Below are 18,728 nucleotides of genomic sequence, written 5' to 3'. Positions count from 1 at the left end.
GAACCACTCTTTTAAAACTGCAAGTCAGTAAAGCAATGAGCAAACATGCCATAGCACGTGAGTCAGCCCATGTTCCGAAGAGAGAACACCGGTTCTACTGTAACCGGTGAGTTCTACGGTTACAGTAGAAAAAAAGTCAAAGGGCAAAGTAATGGGCTGCAAGCTATTAATAGGAGGTCAAGAAGACTGTGCTCAGCGCTAAAGGAGAATAAAGTGCAGGCCTCAGTGAGGAGCACAGCAATGTAGCCGACTGCTAGGCAGGCCAGGCAGCAGCAGGGCTCTCACAGCCACCCGTGTCAAATTATCATCCAAACCTGAACTGTACCGTGCTGGCCTTTCCAGCATGATTACAGCAACTAGGCCAGTGCAGTACAACTCTGATCAGCAGTGTCAAACGTTGAGGCCTAAGGGAAGAGCACACAGGCGTGTCTGACTGCCAGGCAACTCTCACAGGGCTCTCACACCCTTGTTGCACTATCAAGACAACCTGAACCGTTCTGTGCTATTTTCTTTTCACATTATTCTTTGAAACATGGTTCCAGCAGCTATGGTGGATGTGTAACCAGGCCAGTGCTCAGTAGCGTGAAAATGGTGCAAGAACAAGGCTCCAGAGCAGTGTGGTGAACAAGGCTCCAGAGCAGTGTGGTGAACAAGGCTCCAGAGCAGTGTGGTGAACAAGGCTCCAGAGCAGTGTGGTGAACAAGGCTCCAGAGCAGTGTGGTGAACAAGGCTCCAGAGCAGTGTGGTGAACAAGGCTCCAGAGCAGTGTGGTGAATAGGCATCTCACAATGTCTACAAGTTAATCCATTATTTTAAATTTGAGATTTATTTTTGAGTTTCGACAGACATACGTAATAATGTAATATTGTTATATACCATATTGTTTGTAAATATGACACTTGAGCACACTTGTTAAAACATGTTACAATGCACATCATATTCGTATATAAAAGGCATGTGATAAAACTATGTACTATTGCAAAATTATACACATTATTATAGGAGTCACAGTACAATGAAAATTGAGTGTTAAAAATATTATAAATCAGTGCAAATATTAGTTCAGTATCATTATCTACAGTATCTCTATTATAGTTCCATTTCCATTAAAGATTTTTCAAAATCAACATAATTTCATACAATTCCATGGAAAAACACAACTACACACCACTATCACAAAGGCACATGTTACATACATATAGTATTATTCATTAATTCAGTTTCCCGTTGGCTATAAATAGCTGTTGGCCCACTGTCCCTTTTCTATTAGTATGTTTTATAAAGTACCATGGTAATATTAGGGTTGCTGTCTTATCACTTTCACTGGCATGGTATAATGCTCTCCACACAGCTGTAGGTCCACTCCTGGTGCTCGTTGATGGGCAGGACATGCTGGCACACCTGAGAGACATGACAAAGACCATTTCAAGTGAAAAACATTATTACACTTGCCCCATTGAGAAACTTGAATGCTTCTTGAAGTAACGTGTTGCTTCTGTTTCCTCTTAAGAGAGAGCAAGTGTGGTTGATCTCTCCTTTACACCCATCAACATATGTTACACAACAGGAGAAATAGAGCATTAACTGCTCAATGGAGGTCAAATCTGTCGATTTAACATACACAAATGTATGTGGACACCCATTCAAATTAGGGGATTCGGCTATTTCAGCAACACCCGTTGCTGACAGGTGTATAAAATCAAGCACACAGCCATGCCTGTGCCATGCCTGTGCCATGCCTGTGAGCTGCCCCAGTCAACTGTAAGTACTGTTATTGTGAAGTGTAAACGTCTAGGCTTCATGAAATGGGTTTCCATGGCCAAGCAGCTGTACACAAGCCTAAGATCACTGTGCGCAATACCAAGCGTCGGCTGGAGTGGTGTAAAGCTCGCCGCCATTGGACTCTGGAGAAGTGGAAACGCGTTTTCTGGATAAATGATTCACGCTTCATCATCTGGCAGTCTGACAGACAAATCTGCACGAATGCGTAGTGCCAACTGTAAAGTTTGGTGGAGGAGGAATAATGGTCAGGGGCTGTTTTTCATGGTTCGGGCTAGGCCCCTTAGTTCCAGTAAAGGGAAGTCTTAATGCTACAGCATACAATTATATTCTAGACGATTCTGTGCTTCCAGCCTTGTGGCAACAGTTTGAGGAAGGCCATTTCCTGTTTCAGCATGACAATGCCCACGTGCACAAAGCGAGGTCCATACAGAAGTGGTTTATCGAGATCGGTGTGGAAGAACTTGCCTGGCCTGCACAGAGCCCTGACCTCAACCCCATCAAACACCTTTGGGATGAATTGGAACGCCGAATGCGAGCCAGGCCTAATTGCCCAAAATCTGTGCCCGACCTCACTAATGCTCCAACATCTAGTGGAAAGCCTTCCCAGAAGAACGGAGGCTGCTATTGCAGCAAAGGTGGGACCAACTCCATATTAATGCCCACAATTTTGCAATGAGATGTTAAACGAGTAGGTTTCCACAAACTTTTGGTCATGTAGTGTACATCCCACAAACTATGAAGCCTAAAAATAATGATAAACTTTAACATTTTGCTGAATCAAGCAGAAGAAAGAATAGGAGACAGCTCAACCTCTGTCCTATGGGACAGTGTGTTCTGTGAGTACAGTATCTCACCATCTTGGTTCTAGCAGGGACCTCCACAGCGAACACACTCATCCCTCTGCTGCTGCTGCAGTTCTTACTCTGCTCGTTGTTCACGTGCACCGTCACCTTCTGGTTGGTCTGCAATAGTATAGAGGGGAGATTTTACATGAACTGTTACATAAAGAACAATAGGTAATGTCATGGAGTCTTTAGCCCATTGCGAGTGCAGCGTTTAGTCTGGTTTAACCAGGTTAACATGATGGCCCAGCGACTGGGGAAATGGGCTGGTGGTAGCCTAAGTAGGTGGACAATTCAAACGAGTTCATTTAACCATGCATATGGATTGCTACATTTCCTTTACGAGCTGTGATACCAAGCTTGCTACAGTATTTCCTTACTAAACCCTCAACCCTGACCCTTCACTGCTGGCTACAGTATTTCCTTACTAAACCCTCCACCCAGACCCTTCACTGCTGGCTACAGTATTTCCTTACTAAACCCTACACCCAGACCCTTCACTGTTGGCTACAGTATTTCCTTACTAAACCCTCCACCCAGACCTTTCACTGTTGGCTACAGTATTTCCTTACTAAACCCTCCACCCAGACCCTTCACTGCTGGCTGCTTTCACTACGAAGCTAATTTGAAAAAGTATAACACATACCTCCTACAGTATAGTATTACCAGGTACATGGAGAAAAACAGTCGACTAAATCAAGAAGAAATTGCAGCACTCTGATGATCTTAATGCTCCACACATAAACTATTCTGCCCACTATGTGTGACCATAAATGCTCACAGTGTGGATCCTGTTGCCATGTGAATGGAGGCGTAAGCTGCATATCAATTACAGCATTATGTGATAATGGACTCACTCCTCAACAGTTCCAGACTAGCAGCAATGTATGACGTTGGAGGTCTAATGTACACACATTTCTCAAATCAAATGTTATTTGTTACATGCGCCAAATACAACAGGCGCAGCAGACCTTAGCATGAAATGCTTACTTACAAGCCCTTAACCAACAATGCAGTTAAGAAAATATTTACTAAATAAACTAAAGTAAAACTTTTTTTTTTTAAGTAACACAGTAAAATAACAATAACGAGGCTATATACAGGGGGTACCGGTGCCGAGTCAATGTGCTGGGGTACAGGTTAGTCAAGGTAATTTGTACATGTAGGTAGGGGTAAAGTGACTATGCATAGATAATAAACAGCGAGTAGCAGCAGTGTAAAAACAAAGGGGACGGGCATTTATTTAATTGTTCAGCAGTCTTATGGCTTGGGGATATGGGCCTTTTGGACCTAGACTTGGCACTCCGGTACCACTTGCCGTGCGGTAGCAGAGAGAAGTCTATGACTTGGGTAACTGGAGTCTGACAATTCTTTGGGCCTTCCTCTGACACCACCTAGTATCTAGGTCCTGGATGGATGTGATGTACTGGGACGTATGCACTACCTTCTGTAGCGCTTTACGGTTGGATTCCGAGAAGTTGCTATACCAGGCGGTGATGCAACTGGTCAAGATGCTCTCAATGGTGCAGCTGCAGAACTTTTTGAGGATATGGAGACCCATGCAAAATCTTTTCAGTCTCCTGGGGGGGAAAAGGCATTGCAGTGCCCTCTTCACGACTGTCTGGGTGTGTTTGGACCATGATAGTTTGTTGGTGATGTGTAAACCCTCGATCCTTTCCACTACAGCTCTGTCGATGTGAATGGGGGGGGGGGGGGGGGGGTGTTTGGCCCTCCTTTTCCTGTAGTCCACGATCACCTCCTTTGTCTTGCTCACATTGAGGGAGAGGTTGTTGTCCTGACACCACACTGCCAGGTCTCTGACCTCCTCCCTATAGGCAGTCTCATTGTTGTCGGTGATCAGGCCTACCACCATTGTGTCGTCAGTAAACTTAATGGTGTTGGAGTTGTGCTTGGCCAAGCAGTCATAGCTGAACAGGGAGTACAGGAGGGGACTAAGCACACACCCCTGAGGGGCCCCCGTGTTGAAGATTAGCGTGGCAGATGTGTTGTTGCCTACCCTTACCGCCTGGAGACGGCCCGTCAGGAAGTCCAGGATCCAGTTGCAGAGGGAGGTGTTTAGTCCCAGGGTCCTTAGCTTAGTGATGAGCTTTGTGGGCACTATGGTGTTGAACGCTGAGCTGTAGTCAATGAACAACATTCTCACATAGGTGTTCCATTTGTCCAGGTGGGAAAGTGCAGTGTGGAGTGCGATTGAGATTGCGTCATCTGTGGAACTGTTGTGGCGGTATGCAAATTGGAGTGGGCCTTGGATTTCTGGGATGATGATGTTGATATGAGCCATGACCAGTCTTTCAAAGGACTTCATGGCTACCAACGTGAGTGCTACGGGGCGGTAGACATTTAGGCAGGTTACCTTCACTTTCTTGGGCACAGGGACTATGGTGGTCTGCTTAAAACATCTAGGTATTACAGACTCGTTCAGGGACAGGTTGAAAATGTCAGTGAAGACACTTGCTAGTTGGTCCGCGCATGCTCTGAGTACACGTCCTGGTACTCTGTCTGGCCCCGTGGCCTTGTGAATGTCGACCTGTTTAAAGGTCTTCCTCACATCTGCTATGGAGAGCGTGATAACACAGTCGTCCGGAACAGCTGGTGCTCTCATGCATGTGTCAGTGATGCTTGCCTCGAAGCAAGCATAAATCAAATCAAATGTATTTATATAGCCCTTCGTACATCAGCTGATATCTCAAAGTGCTGTACAGAAACCCAGCCTAAAACCCCAAACAGCAAGCAATGCAGGTGTAGAAGCACGATGGCTAGGAAAAACACCCTAGAAAGGCCAAAACCTAGGAAGAAACCTAGAGAGGAACCAGGCTATGAGGGGTGGCCAGTCCTCTTCTGGCTGTGCCGGGTGGAGATTATAACAGAACATGGCCAAGTTGTTAAAATGTTCATAAATGACCAGCATGGTCAAATAATAATAATCACAGTAGTTGTCGAGGGTGCAGCAAGTCAACATCTCAGGAGTAAATGTCAGTTGGCTTTTCATAGCCGATCATTAAGAGTATCTCTACCACTCCAGCAGAAACAGCAGGTCTGGGACAGGTAGTACGTCCGGTGAACAGGTCAGGATTCCATAGCCGCATGCAGAACAGTTGAAACTGGAGCAGCAGCACGGTCAGGTGGACTGGGGACAGCAAGGAGTCATCATGCCAGGTAGTCCTGAGGCATGGTCCTAGGGCGCAGGTCCTCCGAGAGAAAGAGAGAATTAGAGAGAGCATACTTAAATTCACACAGGACACCGGATAAAACAGGAGAAGTACTCCAGATATAACAAACTGACCCTAGCCCCCCGACACAAACTACTGCAGCATAAATACTGGAGGCTGAGACAGAAGTGGTCAGGAGACACTGTGGCCCCATTCGATGATACCCCCAAACAGGGCCCAACAGGAAGGATATAACCCCACCCACTTTGCCAAAGCACAGCCCCCACACCACTAGAGGGATATCTTCAACCACCAACTTACCATCCTGAGACAAGGCCGAGTATAGCCCAAAAAGATCTCCGCCACAGCACAACCCAAGGGGGGGTGCCAACCCAGACAGGAAGATCATGTCAGTGACTCAACCCACTCAAGTGACGCACCCCTCCTAGGGACGGCATGAAAGAGCACCAGTAAGCCAGTGACTCAGCCCCTGTAATAGGGTTAGAGGCAGAGAATCCCAGTGGAAAGAAGGGAACCGGCCAGGCCGGCCAGGCAGGACCAAATCAGAAAGATAGGTAGGAACAAGCCCATGTAATGCTTTGTAGGTTAGCCGTAAAACCTTGAAATCAGCCCTTGCCTTAACAGGAAGCCAGTGTAGGGAGGCTAGCACTGGAGTAATATGATCAAATTTTTGGGTTCTAGTCAGGATTCTAGCAGCCGCATTTAGCACTAACTGAAGTTTATTTAGTGCATTATCCGGGTAGCCGGAAAGTAGAGCATTGCAGTAGTCTAACCTAGAAGTAACAAAAGCATGGATTAATTTTTCATTTTTGGACAGAAAGTTTCTGATTTTTGCAATGTTGCGTAGATGGAAAAAAGCTGTCCTTGAAACAGTCTTGATATGTTCGTCAAAAGAGAGATCAGGGTCCAGAGTAACACCGAGGTCCTTCAGTTTTATTTGAGACGACTGTACAACCATTAAGATTCATTGTCAGATTCAACAGAAGATATCTTTGTTTCTTGGGACCTAGAACAAGCATCTCTGTTTTGTCCGAGTTTAAAAGTAGAACGTTTGCAGCCATCCACTTCCTTATGTCTGAAACACATGCTTCTAGTGAGGGCAATTTTGGGGCTTCACCATGTTTCATTGAAATGTACAGCTGTGTGTCATCCGCATAGCAGTGAAAGTTAACATTATGTTTTCGAATGACATCCCCCAAGAGGTAAAATATATAGTGAAAACAATAGTGGTCCTAAAATGGAACCTTGAGGAACACTGAAATTTACAGTTGATTTGTCAGAGGACAAACCATTCACAGAGACAAACTGATATCTTTCCGACAGATAATATCTAAACCAGGCCAGAACTTGTCCGTGTAGACCAATTTGGGTTTCCAATCTCTCCAAAAGAATGTGGTGATCGATGGTATCAAAAGCAGCACTAAGGTCTAGGATCATGAGGACAGATGCAGAGCCTCGGTCTGATGCTATTAAAAGGTCATTTACCACATTCACAAGTGCAGTCTCAGATGCTATGATGGGGTCTAAAACCAGACTGAAGCATTTCGTATACATTGCTTGTCTTCAGGAAGGCAGTGAGTTGCTGTGCAACAGCTTTTTCTAACATTTTTGAGAGGAATGGAAGATTCGATATAGGCCGATAGTTTTTTTATATTTTCTGGGTCAAGGTTTGGCTTTTTCAAGAGAGGCTTTATTACTGCCACTTTTAGTGAGTTTGGTACACATCAGGTGGATAGAGAGCCGTTTATTATGTTCAACATATGAGGGCCAAGCACAGGAAGCAACTCTTTCAGTAGTTTAGTTGGAATAGGGTCCAGTATGCAGCTTGAAGGTTTAGAGGCCATGATTATTTTCATCATTGTGTCAAGAGATATAGTGCATAAAAGGCATTTAGCCTGTCTGGTTGGCTCACGTCACTGAGCAGCTCGCGGCCTGGTTTCCCTTAGTAGTCCGTAATAGTTTGCAAGCCTTGCCACACCGACGACTGTCAGAGCCGGTGTAGTAGGCTTGTAAAGAATTCCCTACAGGTCAAATTTACATACAGAAATATGTAAAAACAGACTTGGTTGAAAGCGGATCAGATAAATGAAGATACCTCCATGTTTTTTTCTTCAACAGGCTAGTGTGTATCAAAAATATGAAGGAATCACAATTTATTTTACTTGGCAGAACGCCAGATTTATACCTTGTCAGCTCGGGGATTTGATCTTGCAACCTTTCGGTTACTGGCCCAACACTCTAACCACTAGGCAACCTGCCACCCCATAGAGCCCCACAATCATCAGAGTAAATACAGAATATCCCCTCTAGTGGCTGATCATCTTGTTGGTTAAATAAAACCTCTGAAAACACAATGCAAAAAAATCCAATACTATTTATTCTAGTCACCTTGTTGGCGATGACGGTGGAGATCCTGTGTTCTCCTCTGTAGGTGTAGACCAGGACGTTCTCCTGACCCCTGAGGGTTTTGACCTCTGACCTGGCCGTGATGGACCTCTGCAGGGCTGTGTTCAGGATCCTGTGGCCTGACTCCAGACTGACCGGCTGCAGAGTACACTGACCCTCCTCACAGTAAACATCTATCAGGAACGGACATGCCTAGGGGAGGATGAGAAGGATGGATTTATTTATACCGCACTTGTTAGACAATATTGTTAGTCAATTTGTGATGATTCAATGGAGGTATGTATTGGTCTGATATTTGATGTGCTATGGTACTGCTGAGTGCTACTGCTCTGTGTGCTGCTACTACCAGTAGCTAATACACACAAAGGAACAGTGTGTGTGTGTGTGTCTAGCACTAGGACCCACCTCCACCATCTCCAGATTGCGGTTGTAGCCCATGGCCTCCAGCGTTACCCAGAGGTCTGTGGGGTCTCCCCCCCTCTCGCTGGCCTCCATCAGGTTGAGCTCCATGAAGCCCTGACGACTGAGCTGGTTCTTCCGGGTGTCAAAGTTCTCTGGGAGGGAGTCACATAGAGGAGTCATGAACCACTTGAAGAATCAATTGAACCAAATTCAACTAATACACCGGACAGGTAGTGTGTTCTTTAAGGCCGAGTCAAACTGCCATCAGACTCAATCTAAACAATAATCATTTCATTTTCAAAACAGCCTGGTTTGACTCTAGCCAAAGCATTGATTAAAGAAAACACGAGCAGCACAAAGCAGGAACAACACATGACCTGGTGGCATACGATAGCAGTCTACTATATTATCCATTTGTATAGATCAGGTATATTTCACCTTTGCAGACAGCCCATGCTTCCTCATCACAGTTCTCTCCACTGGTCCTGAGCTCAAAGAAGTTGTACTCCTCCAGACTGAGGAGGCCGTTCCCATCCAGGTCTATCACCTCAAAGATATCAGACAGCGCCCCCCTGTGGTAGGAAGGAAGCATTGTCCAGGTCAGCAACAATCCTCTTCACAGATATAGAGCGGCACATTTGATATGTACTGTGGACATTAATACACAACATCCGGCACCTTTCACATTTGATATGTACTGTGGACATTAATACACAACATCCGGCACCTTTCACATTTGATATGTACTGTGGACATTAATACACAACATCCGGCACCTTTCACATTTGATATGTACTGTGGACATTAATACACAACATCCGGCACCTTTCACATTTGATATGTACTGTGGACATTAATACACAACATCCGGCACCTTTCACATTTGATATGTACTGTGGACATTAATACACAACATCCGGCACCTTTCACATTTGATATGTACTGTGGACATTAATACACAACATCCGGCACCTTTCACATTTGATATGTACTGTGGACATTAATACACAACATCCGGCACCTTTCACATTTGATATGTACTGTGGACATTAATACACAACATCCGGCACCTTTCACAATAATACAAATATTTTGCCTCTGATAATGAATTTAAGGTTCACATTGTACAGGGCAACTACTAGGGACAGGACGATACCAGTACTGCTATACTTATTAGTATCGTGGCAAGGAAACAAAACATGAAGCGGATTTAAAACAGCCCTAATGTTGGAAACAAATATCATTATGTTGTCATCCAGAGTCACATCGATTTATTTTCTAACCTATAGCACACAATACTTTACATACAGCAAGTTTTTAAAGGACCAAAGAGTTTGGTCTGCTTCGAGTGTTTTCATTATGCAATGGAATAAATATAGTGATACTGGTGTTAATACTGTATAATATTACTCCTCATCATTTCTAGCAGGTGTGTAACAGTTAGGGGTGTATAACTCACCTGAAGTCCCTAGTGAGGTCCAGCTCCCCTGTGTCAGTCCTGTTGACCAGCGTGACTGGTTTAGACACACTCTTCCTGGTCCTCTTCCTCAGCCTACAGCTCGTGGTGAAGGGAAGGAGGCAGTAGGTACCAGCACTCAGCTCCCCCTTCCAGCAACACTTCTGTTTTCAGGAACAATGTTTGTTAGGGTTTTCAATTTAAGTTTTGTACATAATCACTGGAGGTGAACGGTATCACAGCTGGCCACTAGAGGTCAGTAAACATTTGAAAGAGACAGTTTGAAAGGCTATTCTCATACTATACTTAAGCAATAGGCATGAGGGGGTGTGATATATGGCCAATATACCACGGCTAAGGGCTGTTTTTAGGCACGACGCATCACTAAGGGCAGTGCCTGGACCCAGCCCTTAGCCGTGGTATATAAACCATATACCACAAACCTCTGAGGTGCCTTATTGCTATTATAAACTGGTTACCAATGTAATTAGAGCAGAAAAAATAAATGTTTTGTCATACCCGTGGTATACGGTCTAATATACCATGGCTGTCAGCCAATCAGCATTCTGGGCTCGAACCAACCAGTTTATAATTCAAATGAGAGGTTTTCACAGGTCCAAAAAGTTGCACCCGGACAGGCCGGAGGACAATTAGACCCTAACGGATCTGGGTCTCGACCAGACTCGATTGGCCCGGAGTGACAAAACAAAAAGTATGTTCATCAGTCAAGCTGGCTAGGCCTTCTAGAAGTCAATAAATTCACCTTGTTAGAGTAAAATAAACATGCTATGCAGAACCGTGGTCGATAATCAAACAGGACACGTCCCGGACCAGAGGAACAAGGTAGAATTTCAGCCCCGAATCCAATCGAGTCCACCCGGACCCATGAAGACCTCTACTACAAATATACTCTCTCGCTCTCTAAATTGGAGGTTGTTTCATTTGAAAATGGTCATCATGCATGACATTTACAATAATTAAGGACTGACCTCTTTGTCTCTTGACTCAGTGAAACACACCAAAGTAGAGTCCTCTTTAGTGTCTTTTCCTGACACCACAAAGACAGCTGTGTCCACCGACATCCAGGATGAGGGCTTTTCTAAGAAACAGGACAAAAAGGTTACATTCCAAAAAGGTTACATTCCAAAAAGGTTACATTCCAAAAAGGTTACATTCCAGTCCTCAATTGCAAATATCAAAACATTGGGGGGGTCTGATGGTCAGGGTTGGGGAGTAACGGATTACAATAAAACTAACTGTAATCCATTACCATCTAAAATATCTAGGATTACTTTTAAATTCAGAAAGGATGTTTGCGAAAAAAATATTTATGACACCTTTCTATTCTCAATGACATTCAAATCAGCATTGAAAACAGGCTCAAGTTTAAGTTTGTTCCCCCGAAGCGAGTCTGACCACAAGTCATAGAACACTATGATGACACACAGAATGCGTTTGATAGATCACGGGAAAAGAGCTGGATTAAGGCTTTTGCAGGCTACAGTCCAAGCTACGTCTTCCAATGGTGCAACTGCTGGCGGCATCCAAAGATTATACATCCAATTTGAATAAACGCTTGGAGGCATGGACGACAGCAGTGGTGTAGCTGACAGGCGATCTGGATATCACTTATTATTGATACGGTATCTACATAGCGCAATGACGTGGTGCTCCCGAGTGGCGCATCGGTCTAAGGCACTGCATCTCAGTGCTAGAGGCGTCACTACAGACCCTGATTCGATTCCAGGCTGTATCACAACCAGCCGTGATTGGGAGTCCCATATGGTGGCGCACAATTGGCCCAGCGGTGTCCAGGTTAGGGTTTGGCTGGGGTAGGCCGTCATTGAAAATAAGAATTAGTTCTTAACTGACTTGCCTAGTTAAATAAAGGTGAAATAAAAAATAAATAAACATGTGAATCAAACTGTTGCTCACTCATTTAGCTATTTGGGCCTTACAGATTGTGGTCGTATGTGTATTTTAACCCAATAATGGTTGAATTGAGGAAGTTTAAGCTGCCTATAAATCCTTGTTTTTTGCGACCAGTGGACAGCCAGTGAAAAATAAGCTCTTGCAACAGTAGCATAGTTGCGCGGATCCCAGCGGTCCACGTGGATCCTTGCCTATGGAATAAAAGTTTGAGGGAGTGTCTCTCTTCTAAACTCCTCCATGGTATTGTGATCCATACTGTCAAAAACTAGTTGAATTTAAGACCACAAGTGGGGATTTTATAGCTCAATACATTTTTTGCTGATAAGCCTAATGGACACATTCTCAAACTCGCACACTTTGTAACACTTAAACAACTGCATATTATCAGTGTCACCAACAAAAAGGTAAACAATAGGCCAATATCAAATGCAGCATATGGCATTCCTTTCACATGCAAATAGAACTTATCAGTAGTGCTCAAAGAATGCCATTCCATGAGAGCAGCAATTATTTTTCAACTCGAAGCAATGAGCCCAATCAGTCCTCCATGACAACAAAATCATCGAGAGGCACATTTTTCTTCTTCTTCTAATGCCTATTAAGGTGAAAGTAATATAAAAGTAACTGACAGTAATCAGATTACATTACTGAGTTCAAGTATCAAAAAGTGATGTCACTGATTACAATTTTGGACAGGTAACTAGTAACTAACAGATTACATTTAGAAAGTTACCTACCCAACCGTGCTGATGGTGAGGTAGACCTACCAAGACTCTGGCTAAGGTTGAGAGTCTGATGGTGAGGTAGACCTACCAAGTCTCTGGCTAAGGTTGAGAGTCTGATGGTGAGGTAGACTTATCAAGTCTCTGGCTAAGGTTGAGAGTCTGATGGTGAGGTAGACTTACCAAGTCTCTGGCTACGGTTGAGAGTCTGATGGTGAGGTAGACTTACCAAGTCTCTGGCTAAGGTTGAGAGTCTGATGGTGAGGTAGACTTACCAAGTCTCTGGCTAAGGTTGAGAGTCTGATGGTGAGGTAGACTTACCAAGTCTCTGGCTAAGGTTGAGAGTCTGATGGTGAGGTAGACCTACCAAGTCTCTGGCTAAGGTTGAGAGGTCTGATGGTGAGGTAGACTTACCAAGTCTTTGGCTAAGGTTGAGAGTCTGATGGTGAGGTAGACCTACCAAGTCTCTGGCTACGGTTGAGAGGTCTGATGGTGAGGTAGACTTACCAAGTCTCTGGCTAAGGTTGAGAGTCTGATGGTGAGGTAGACTTACCAAGTCTCTGGCTAAGGTTGAGAGGTCTGATGGTGAGGTAGACTTACCAAGTCTCTGGCTAAGGTTGAGAGGTCTGATGGTGAGGTAGACTTACCAAGTCTCTGGCTAAGGTTGAGAGGTCTGATGGTGAGGTAGACTTACCAAGTCTCTGGCTAAGGTTGAGAGGTCTGATGGTGAGGTAGACAGTGGCTGTCTGGGGGACGGTGAGACGGTATTGCAGGGACGTGATGCCTCCATCCTCCTCAAGGAAGAAACTACCCTTCATACAGGTGTGATGCCAGTCCTGGCAAAGGGGAGATGTTTTTTATTATCATAAACTGCTTTAATATCCCAGTGGGCCTTTTAACTGACATAATGTATGAAAAGCTCACAGAATGGCCTACAATCCTTGAACAATGCATTAGTGCAGGTGGTTTCAAAACAAGAGGAAACCGATACCCTGAGAAGTAAATATTAAAGGGATGCATCATGTTGAATTTGTCACAAATATAAATGATAACTCACTTGGAAATCCGTTAAACAGACAGATATAAATGGGCATGATGGCCCCACATTAAGTATGCTAATTCAGAGAGCATATTCACAATGTTATGCTTCCGCACCTTGCTTCAGTACGCAACACCAACAAGTAGACCACTAAATACAACCACCAGATGGCAGCATGGAGACAACAGCTTGAAAACAAAGGCCTCATCTAATGGGCCAGATTATTGGAAAATTGCATTGCTTTGATATATATATATTTTCAACAAAATAGTTTAAATAGTTGTCCTCCCAAAACATAACGTGATTATTGAACAATGTTTATGAATTCCATTTTTTGTTCCCGCCTGCTTTTTAAATCTCTATTACAACTGTGATCAGAATCACCTTTATTCGACAAGTACATTTAAACACACAACATTGTTGGCCTAATATTTGGGAAATTGTATCATTTGAAAGAGAGCACAAACATCCATCCCAGATGCAGATATGTACAGCATAAAAGCTCTCTCATTCCTAACCCATAGAAGACACATTCAATGAAACATAACTGCTGGTGGTCCTTACAGTCTGGAATGGCATCTTTTTAGGTGACCTGTCAATCACCAAGTTAAAGAAACAAACAAACTGTGTCTGGACAGAAAAAAATAAAAAAGAGTCGGCTCTTAAAACCAAAGCTATTTCCTCAAAGTATTTATGTTAGGTTGTAAAACATACAGCGGATCAAACCATAGAAGTCCCAATATCAAATCAGGCCACCTGCCCCGGGCGCATGTCACGTCCACTACTTTAAGGGGTCTGAAATAATTCCCCCCACAGACAGAGATCAGCTTCAGCCCAATACAGGCCCCTGTCACTCAGTCACTCTACTCTGGCCCCAGCCCTAATTTACATGGCCTCTGAGGGCCACAAGGTTTCTTGCCTCCCTTTAAAACACATTCTTACCTTGCCCTAAGACATGGCTCTAGACAGCCTTACCTATTCCCAACGATCAACCCAGAACAGGCCTGGAGCAACATACTGTACAATGAGGACCTTCCAGCAGGTAATCTCCAGACACACATTGTTTAACCTTCTCCTCCATCTGGCACTTTCCAATTACACTCCTCTGACCAGGAAGGTTCAGGGAGCACAGCTATTGTTTTTCTCTCTTTTGTTTTGTTGCAGTAAAGAAAACGAGCCACGGTGAAGTCAAAAAGAGTGCAAACAAAGAGAATGGGATCAATACCAACACTCTATACTTATCGACTGACCCAGAGTAAATTTGCCACCAAAAGGCATCACACAATGACAACAAAACAGCAACAACAATGCTGCCTGGCTCCAGGCCCTGATACCTACTAGTGGACTAACACCAGAGCAGAGCAATGGACTTCAGGGCTGTTACTGAAGTGACCTAAGGTGGATCCTTGCTCTGCTCCGATATTAGTGGGTAGGCCTAATGGGTGCACAATGAGGAACTCAGGAGGAGAACTCAAAGACAAAAGACCCCGATCTTGGTCTAACTGCAGTTACACTACCGTTCAAAAGTTTGGGGTCACTTAGAAATGTCCTTGTTCTTGAAAGAAAAACACATTATTTGTCCATGAAAATAACATCAAATTGATAATGCGCCTCTCTACACCTCTGCCGTTTCCGGCTTCAATAGTCATTTACAACATTAACAATTTTTTAATTTTATTTTACATTTATTTAACCAGGCAAGTCAGTTAAGAACAAATTCTTAATTTCAATGACGGCCTAGGAACAGTGGGTTAACTGCAGAGGCAGAACGACAGATTTGTACCTTGTCAGCTCGGGGGTTTGAACTTGCAACCTTCCGGTTACTAGACCAACGCTCTAACCACTCAATTTGATGTTATTTTAATGGACAGAAAAGGTGCTTTTCTTTTAAAAACACAGACATTTCTAAGTGACCCCAAACTTTTGAACGGTAGTATGTATATACATCGTCCCAACCGTCTCTCGGACAATTAATTATTAAGCCACATTATTTCTGTCAGAGAAAACAGACAGGTTAACCATAACCCAGTGTGTGATCGATATACATGTGAGTCCAGACTGTTCCAGGGCTGTAGTACCTGTATAGATGTGGGCTCTGCCAGCTTGACGCTCTTAGTGTTGCTGGCTGCCATGGTGATGGCGTTAGACAGTGACGACCGTCTACTACGAGCTGAGGAGGGCCGGGACGACGATCTGCTGTCTGAGAGACATACAGACACACACAGGAGAAACACATCTGTAACTTAAACAGATAAACCCAGCTAGAAGAAACCCACCAGAAACCCAGCCTTGGGCCAAGGACACCTGAAAAATATGAGCTACTCAAGCACCATCATTAAAATGTGAGACGTGATCTCAAGTTCAAACACGTTAGTTAATTCATTTGTGGAGGCATTCTAAATTACAAATTGTGCAATCACAGTCCTTCCAATCCATTATCTTGTACAACTTTCCCTCCATTGCTAATTAAAAACAGGAAATATAAATTCAATAATCTAGGGCTTGATTGTTTCTCAGACCATCGAAGAGAGATGCAGAGTAATGTGATCCGCTATACCGTCTTAACATACCAGTTAAATGAATGGCTCCACTATTAAGGTATTTGTCAAAGATCTAATGTGTATTAATCACAGGGATCTATTTTAAAGGACCAAATCACAACTGTTTAGGAAAACGGAGACAATGATGTATTGTTGAAATTGAAATTTAACCAAGCTGTTTTATGTGGGGGTAAAACAAGACTTCTAGTCAGAAGAAGCTAGTCTAACAACACCAGTGAAAAATCAACTCCAAATAACCAGTCAAAACATTTGAAGCACAAGAAAAGCCTCACATGGCCTTGGTCACATGCAGACTGTGTCAGAAGCGTGTTAACACGTAAAGGACAGATAAATCAATAGATGGATAATCCAGCCAGTATCTCACAACTCATTTATTTTTGCAGCTCTGGTTAGAGAGGCCTTCCCCTAGATGACTGTTTAATCCCTCATGGTCTCAGAGAGCAGTTGAGGGATCTCCCCAATCAATAACATGAACACAGACTGACCACTTAAAGCAACCCACTCCATCTTCACATCCCTGGCCCGCCCTGCCTGGCCCTAGCTCAGACCTGGGTTCAAATACTATTTGAAATCTTTCAAATACTTTTAGCGTACGCCTGACTGGAGCGCCAGATGGGCGGGGTCTGCAGTTTTGCAATGTCTCTATTGGTTCCATTATGCCAGGCAAACTCAATCACATCCAGTTAAAGTATTTGAAATTATTTCAAATAGTATATGAACCCAGGTCTACCCTGGGTCTCTCAGTGGGGGACGTTACACACACCCCCCCTCTGTTAACCTACCTCATAATGGAAGATATGATTACCTAAATCACAATGCTTTAGAATCCCCTCCCTACAAACAAACTGGTGTAATGGTGTGGAGATGATGATCCATGGAGTGTCTTAATGAGGTGATTTGTCATCAGGGGAGGAAAATCAATCAATAACAGACCTATTACTTATTCCTTAACACTACTCCAGAAGAGAGCACTTATAGGCTGTGTGTGTGTGTGTGTGTGTGTGTGTGTGTGTGTGTGTGTGTGTGTGTGTGTGTGTGTGTGTGTGTGTGTGTGTGTGTGTGTGTGTGTGTGTGTGTGTGTGTGTGTGTGTGTGTGTGTGTGTATAAACATGCATAGTACTGTTCTAGGCTAGCACTCCTCTACCAGAGATCTGTAGTACCTTTCTTCAGTGTGATGTCCGGCTCGGTTTTGTGAGGTGGCTGGGGGACAGTCACAGCGGTGGACGCTAAGCTCTTTGGAGGGCTGTCTAACTCGTTGCCAAAGTTCTGCCTCTTCAGCTTGGCATCAGCCTCCAGTCTCTCCAGAGCTGCAATCTGACACTGCTCTGCCGTGGACTCCAACAGTCTGCAGAACTGGGACAAAAGCAGGCAATGATATAGTGCTGTTATGTTAAGGCTGTATAATACGTGCACGCTAAAGAGTACAATTAGAGTAATACATGTAGGCCTACAGTAAAAGGGCAAGGAAAAAGTATGGTAAAAATAGCAAACTCTCATCCCAATCTCACCTCGGCATAGTCCAATTTGCCATCTTTGTTAGTATCAGCTAATGAAAAAATGGCATCCACCTCCTTGGCAGCCATCTTTTCACCTCTCTAGAAGAACAAGAAAGTTAATAATCAATTTTGAGCAACATACCATTGACTCAATTGAGCCTTTGATCTCAGTGTAAGTAAGTAACTTGTGATGACATAACACCCTTTACAGACAGACTTGTGTTTTACCTGTTTTTTAGAACACAATTCATACGGTCCCATTTTTACCACATAATTTTTGGGGACAGCCTTTTCTATCTCCCATGCACATGCCGGCAACTGTAGGAGTGGGGGTAGTCGTGAGCCCATGTGGGTGGACGTCGATTTTAATAAATCCATTGAATATACACCATCACAAAGAAATCCATTATTAATTTGTTTTCGGTCCTAAGAAACATTTTAAGACTAATACAATATATTTTTAAAAGAATAGAACAGCATATTTTGAGTTGAATGATGTTGCTGGTCTGTGCAGCCTATAGGCTATATGGCCATCCACATGAAATCATTAGTTATTATGTTCACAGACAAGGCACGATGTTCACATTCAACATATATATTTTAGAGTAGATTAAGAGTACAATGAAATATAAACAGAATAAAATACACCAAATATTTTTCCCACACAACTTGCATCACGGCAAAGTGTGAAACCGCTTTAAAGTGATATTTTGAAAACAGAGCCAAAAGCAAGCCCATGATTTTTTTAAATCCACGTTTAATGTCTTTCCTAACCTCCCTCCGCTTTGTTAGGAGCAGCCGCAGGACTTTACAATGAGAGTATCTTCATCATGATACCCATATCAAATAATAGCAATCTATATGTTTTCAAAAGCACGCGAGTGTCGTGTTTATATTTC

The 18,728-nt window shown here is 43.6% G+C and overlaps 1 protein-coding gene across 1 annotated transcript in view; it reads right to left on the bottom strand.

Annotated features, from left to right (window-relative positions):
* Positions 1–803: 803 nt before the first annotated feature.
* Positions 804–18,728, bottom strand: part of efcab7 (EF-hand calcium binding domain 7) — a 20,491-nt gene continuing 2,566 nt past the window's right edge. Inside the window, exons 4-14 of the mRNA XM_020499531.2 lie at positions 17,842–17,928; positions 17,494–17,686; positions 15,851–15,972; positions 13,428–13,569; positions 11,069–11,178; positions 10,083–10,243; positions 9,062–9,195; positions 8,627–8,775; positions 8,204–8,413; positions 2,637–2,744; positions 804–1,401 (exon numbers count right to left, since the gene is read on the bottom strand). Of these exons, the coding sequence (XP_020355120.1) occupies positions 1,321–1,401; positions 2,637–2,744; positions 8,204–8,413; positions 8,627–8,775; positions 9,062–9,195; positions 10,083–10,243; positions 11,069–11,178; positions 13,428–13,569; positions 15,851–15,972; positions 17,494–17,686; positions 17,842–17,928 (1,497 nt within the window). The 3' untranslated portion in view covers positions 804–1,320. The remainder of the gene's footprint in view (positions 1,402–2,636; positions 2,745–8,203; positions 8,414–8,626; positions 8,776–9,061; positions 9,196–10,082; positions 10,244–11,068; positions 11,179–13,427; positions 13,570–15,850; positions 15,973–17,493; positions 17,687–17,841; positions 17,929–18,728) is intronic.

Source organism: Oncorhynchus kisutch, linkage group LG13 (genome assembly GCF_002021735.2).
Source record: "Oncorhynchus kisutch isolate 150728-3 linkage group LG13, Okis_V2, whole genome shotgun sequence".
NCBI lineage: Eukaryota > Metazoa > Chordata > Actinopteri > Salmoniformes > Salmonidae > Oncorhynchus > Oncorhynchus kisutch.
Note: the sequence above shows the minus strand (reverse complement) of the source record. Positions and strands in the feature narration are given on the sequence as shown.